At 44.9% G+C, this 6,154-nt stretch overlaps 1 protein-coding gene across 1 annotated transcript; it reads right to left on the reverse strand.

The window, feature by feature from the left end:
* Positions 1-63: 63 nt before the first annotated feature.
* LOC104958297 (E3 ubiquitin-protein ligase HECTD1-like) lies at positions 64-3,419 on the reverse strand (the record flags this gene model as incomplete). Its single annotated transcript, XM_010786017.1, has 4 exons — positions 2,359-3,419; positions 1,859-1,879; positions 1,079-1,300; positions 64-279 (listed from the first exon to the last, which is right to left on the reverse strand). Coding segments are annotated over exons 1-4 (1,405 nt in total), but the record flags the coding sequence as incomplete, so codon positions are not given.
* Positions 3,420-6,154: the final 2,735 nt, after the last annotated feature.

Below are 6,154 nucleotides of genomic sequence, written 5' to 3' on the forward strand. Positions count from 1 at the left end.
GAAGACACATGAAGAAGAGGGGACACATGTTGATGTAGAAGAGACATGAAGAAGAGGGGACACATGTTGATGTAGAAGAGACATGAAGAAGAGAATTTGCATAATAGGTGACCTTTAAGATCCAATATATAAAAAGGTGTATTACCAGGACCTCCTCGTACTCCTGGTCCTCCTGATTGTCGTCTTCGTTCTCGTCATCGTCGTCGTCGGGCTCTGGGAGGTCCTCCTCATCGTCCAGCTCAGCCAATAGCGTGTTGGCACGGCAGCTGTCCAGGAAGTCTGCACGAGAGTGAAAAAAAAAGTGAGTCAAAAGTCTTAACACGACGTCGTCCAAACGGAGAAGGAACATCTGAAAGTCCAGCTCGAGACCAATTTATAGAGATAATATATTTTAATTGATTGACCATCAGCTAATGGTGTCACAGTATCTACATTTTCCATTTGTTTAATGAACTTTTGACACATATGGCACTGGACAGCTATTGGTGGATGACTAACTCCGATCTTTAACTGTCCCTCTTTTCGTTATTGTGCGAGAAAATCAATATTCAGCAACCATTCTTCTAAAACATGAATTAGAAGCTAAATTAAATGTAATGTTACCCCTCTCTTGAGCTGCAGGCCCCATTTGGGCTGCATCAATAATAAGCAGCTTGATCAGCTCAAGCCTCCGTGAAAAATAGGAGTTGACACGGCTGAATGATTCCCAATGACGCTGTATATTTGTAATTTAACTCTGTAATTCAATTAATTCTTGTGCAGATGTTGTAATGATTCAGTTAAACGCGACCCTAGAGGAGTTCAAATCAAGGCGGGGGAGGTTGGAAAGTATTATAATCAGTGTATGTGCAAACGCTGTTAGACTATTTTACATGGTTAAACAAGGACTACCGTAGAAAGCCTGTTAGACAGCCGGTTAGATGAAGCTGGCTCTGTGTGTGTGTGTGTGTGTGTGTGTGTGTGTGTGTGTGTGTGTGTGTGTGTGTGTGTGTGTGTGTGTGGTGTGTGGTGTGTGGTGTGTGGTGTGTGGTGTGTGTGTGTGTGTGTGTGTGTTAATATATGTGTTAATATCACCAACCATAGAGCGAGAACTCGGCCTCCTGGCCTGTGTCGCTCTCGCTAGACGTGGACGTCAGGCTGGTCGTCAGGGTGTTGCTTAGCAACTGGCCCACCGACAGACCAGTGGTGGCCGTGGCTACGTTATTGCTGCTGGTTACTATGGAGGTTGACATGGTAACGGTGGATGTGGTGCCAGTGGTGGTGAGGTTAGGAAAGCTCTGAGCACCCATGAGAGGAGAAGCTGCAAACAAACAAACAAACAAACAAACAAACAAAGGGGCGGTTAGTTTGTCAGAAACAAAGCAGCAGCGGTTAACTTTCTGTCAGCTGACTGGAAACAGCTGCTAATTGGCTGGAGGATGCTCATGCTGTTAGCACAGCAGGATGCAAACTGGAGATCCTGGTTTAAGGTCTAACTCAACATCAGGTCTCAATATTAATCTGAATTAAAGAATGGGACTTCTGTGCTAAAACCATAACTTGGCTAAGACAAATGATTCTAGAGATTTCTGAGCAGAATTTGGACGAAGTCTTTGTTTGCAGATTACTTTGACTTCTCGTCCACGGAAATATTTCCAGGCATATTACTAGAACTGTACTCACATTTCTACTGCAGTTAGCAGGTTCCAGCTTTGTCTCATGGTAGCTAAACATGTCTGCTCTAAAGACACCACTTTCTAAAAGCCTAGGGACATTAAGGGGGATTTGTTTTGAAGACACTATGCAGCTACATTCATCATTTTGCTTGATATTGATTATTATAACCGACTTGGGTTTTGATTTATTTTATGTTACTCACCTTCAAATGACAGATTGGTAACTAGCCAAAAAAGGGAGAGATGATGAAAAGCAATGATAGAGAAATGAGAAAATTACATTTAATTTCACTACTTGAAGAATTTGATCTGTTTCTAGTCCAATGTTCTTGCTTTGGATTTTTCCAGTTGCCTTTAAGATGACTGGTATAACAGTTTGATAGATTTAAAAGTACAGTCAGATAATCAGTAAACAAACAAATATTTATGAACACAGCTTCAAGGTTGTGAAATGTTTTCTACAGTCAGCAAAGGGAGCAGTTACTAGTTTAATGTTGTTAAAGTTAGTAAGTGCTGCAAAGTTAGATCAAACTACATTAGCAAACAGTTTCACTCTAAACACCAGCTGCTAAAGAAAGATGTGTTCACTTTCTGTCCTTTAAAGGTTTTATCCCGATGGCAAAAAGACTCCATCACGGGTGTAGTACTTGTACTCACCTCCAGTAACAGTATAGTATTAGTGCAGTAATATGGAAGTACTCACTAGCAGTGCTCATGACGTTCCTGCCCAGTGTGTTAGTGTTGTTGTCGCTGCTGCTGCGGCTCAGGTTCATGTTGTTGGTGGCGTTGGTGCGCGACATGTTGGGCGCGCGGCGGACGAAGGACTCCATGAGGCTGGCCTCGCGGGACGACAGGTTGGGAACGCTGGCGCTGGAGCTCATGGGAGCGCCGGCCGCCAGCAGGGAGCTCACGGACAGTCTGGCGTTAGCCGCGGAGCACAGAGGCCTCTGGGAAGGCGTGTCTTTGCTGGAAGACTCCGACACCGAGCTGACGTCGGGGGAACTCACGCTGACCAGCCCCATGGAGATCGCTGTGGCCGGGTCCGTGGAAGAGTCTTTGTTTCGGGCTTCGTCTCCAGGGGCAGAACCGTCGGCGGTTAGCGTGCCGGAGCTGGAACCGGACCCTCCCTCCGCCGCTGAGGAAAGCATGACGATTGGTTCCAGAAGGTGTCCGTCGGAGCCGACCCCGATCCCCATAAGTCCTCCTAACCCTGAACCCTGGTCCAGCAGAAGCCCCTCGGCCCTCCTGTCCATCCGCATTCCCCCCAAGCCTTGCAGCCCGGCAGAAGAACTCAAGCTTATGTCGGAGGAGGAGGCGACGCTGCAGACGGAGCTGCTGCTTCCCTTCCTGCTGGAGGAACTCGCCCCTCCCAGCGATGTAGCCCCGCCCTTATCGGGACAGTTATTTTTCACCAGGCTGCTCCACGACTGCTGCTGCGAGGAAGACGAGGTGGAGGAGGACGAAGAGGACGTGGTGGTGGTGGTGATGTTGATGCCGCCAATGGCTGCCTGCGTCGAGGAGGGTCCCACCGTGGAGGAGGCGGGGCCTGAAACAGTGGATGAGACAGGTTTGGGTGACGGCGCTGTGGCAGCCGACTCAGGGTCGTACCCTGGAGCAAGCTTGAGGTCAAACTTCCCTTCAGCGCCCATACGGTAAGAGTTAGAGCCGCCAGCATCCCAGGTTACATCAATCCAGCCTGGATGGACAGAGAGATAGGAGGGAGACGGACGGATGGATGTCAGAGACCCGGCAGAGAGAGGGGAGACAGAAAGAGAGACAGAGTGACAGAGTGAGGAGAGAGAGATAGAGACAGACAGAGAGAGAGAGAGAGGAAAGACAGAGAGTGGTAGAGGGAGGTAGACAGCAGAGAAGCAGCTTACAGTCAGAGCAGCTCTACACAGCTCCACACTGGACCACGACACTGCAGGAGATTATCCTCAATTACTTTTTTTCAATTTTAAGTGGCATAAATAGTTTTTCCACGGTTTACATTTTTTTTTTATTTTTATTTTTTTAAAAACACATCAAATAATTTGTATTGGATTAATTTTAATAGCCTTAAATGTTTCAATTACTATTTTTTTTTAAAGCTTGAATATGTTTTTTATGAATTTTAACATGTATATGTTTGAGTGCCTTAAAAAGTTAAATAATACAAATTAAATTACAAAAATAATAATAAATACAAATAAATCTAATCTGGCATCCATAACATAATGGAATATTTTATGTATGAACTCTTACATTTGACTTAAAGGTCACCTATCATACTATTTTTAGGCAATAGCATAGGTCTCAGATATATAAAAATATATAAAAAACATGTCTATGAAGTGTTTTGCTCAAAATACCAAACAGATCACCCATTCTAGCCATGCCTCATATCCCTCTATTTCACTTCCTGTTTCTAAAGTGCTGAATTGGGGTATAAAGCTTTACATTTTTTTAATAAAAAATAAAAAAGGAGGGGTCTGAGCTCATGCGGGACCCGGCAGCTACCGTCTAAACTAAATACTGCCGTGATGAAACGCCATATCATGGATTATCAAGGATTCTCTCTGAAACAGTATGGAGCTCAAAGGCTTTCTCTCTTGCCGGTTATACCACAAGGTGAGTTCCTTTTTACTTCCTGCTTCTTCACACACATGCTCTCCAGTACAGGTTAGCTCTGAGTGTTAGCGATGCTAATGTAAACACTGACCATATTACGTCCAAAACAGTCGGGCATTGTTTCTGATAGCAACTTTTCTGATAGGGCCGTGGGTCCACATTTCAGATATTACGTCATATCGCCAAGTTTACGGCGGTCACGTGTGTGTCACATGCAGGGGCAGTAAATCCATAGGGGTAAACCGCTCTCACCGAAAACCGTGCAGGGTGTTGTGGTCTAGATAAGGATAAATGTAAGGTGTAGCGCAACACGACGAGGTCCCACCGTCCGGGTAGCCGGTCGGAACTCGAGGTAACAACAACGACTACCCTTCCACAGTTCAGAAAGAAGGGTGGACTCACTGAGAAAGTGACGAACACGAGTCACAAGGCTCCCACCTGCTGCGACGAACACTTTCGAAAGGACTAAAATATCCCGAAACCACCGTGTACGGTTTCTCTCCTCGAACCAGTTCATCTGAACAAAACCGGAGAAAGAACGATCGACGTAAAGCAGCATTAGGACCAACCACAAAAGTCTGTCCCGACGCAGTTGAGAAGTTCTTTAGGGGTCACCCAGGACGACTACCTAAATTACGCATCTTGTTTTGACTAGGCAGGGAATTTACACAGGAGTTGGTGTCTGGAATCAAGTCTATGAAAGGATTTGGGATGCTCTCTAACCTAACGAAAACAGCTATTCTTGTTCACCATTTTAGTTGAATGAAGGCCCAAAATCCCTGACGCAGTGACACCGTGAGAATATCCGACCGTGCTTGTCAGCAAAGCACTGTTATTAGAGTTATACGCGTAATCGCTATAAATTAAAGTGAGGCGTCCTGCATTAATTTTTTCTTTGCACGCTATACTTATCCGTTTACTTGAGTTTTGTCAGTCAATGTTAGAAAACGGCGACGATGTTTCCTTTTGACAGCGCCGAGTACGTCCACCCCAACGAACTCACTCACTGTCGTTGTGGTTGTTTAGTCTCTAGAGGGGTTTCGTTTGCTGGGCTCTAATTCTCCCATCTTTGTGACTTCACCAAAGTGCACAAGAGAGGTCCCGTCAACGCCGGCGACGATTGGCGCGGCTGAACAAAAAATCAACCCCAAAAGGACAGAGGTACTGAATGAGACACAGGTTTCGCATGGTGTGAGTAGTAAGTTTTACGAGGATTGTCAAGTTGACCGGCAGTCTAAGACTTTATTCTCCTGACTAAATATTAGTTTGTCCTTTTATTGTTTGGAAGGAGGGAGGGAGGAGGAGTGAGGAGGAGGAGAAGGAGAGTACACGGAGGACGAGGAGAAACCAAAAGACACCAAATGAGTCTCTACTTAAGCAGTCAACTCGACTTTCGTAGGACGTGGTCGTTTGCAACTAAGTTAGTAAAAACTTTAGTACGTTCGTCCAATAACAAACTAAATAAAAGGAACACAGAAACTGCGAAAGGCAACGTAAATGCTTTTTATTAAAGATGAAAAAACGACTAACAGTACAAAAGACACTGACAGTATACAGAGATAGAGAGTATAGCAGGTCGGAACCTAGGTTCTGAGAAGTTCCCTCTAGTTGTACATGTCTGATGCACAATTATGTTGTAATATCGAATGATAAGTAAATTCTATCGTATATCCAGGGAAAGAAAAAGTAATTAAATTTGTAGTACAAAAGGAGAACTTAATTTGTCTTTTTGTAAATTTCTCCTGGATAATAACGTTTTCAGGAACACTAAGAAAGTGTAGTTGTACACAGGCGGCCACACAGCCCCTTGGTACGCGCAAGTCTTTATTTTGGAGAGAAAAGGAGGCATGGGGTTTAAGATTTTGCCCTCCCTTGTTGCTCGGCTAGTC

This window comes from Notothenia coriiceps, unplaced genomic scaffold, assembly GCF_000735185.1.
Source record: "Notothenia coriiceps isolate Sejong01 unplaced genomic scaffold, NC01 NC01_scaffold00028620, whole genome shotgun sequence".
Classification (NCBI taxonomy): Eukaryota; Metazoa; Chordata; class Actinopteri; order Perciformes; family Nototheniidae; genus Notothenia; species Notothenia coriiceps.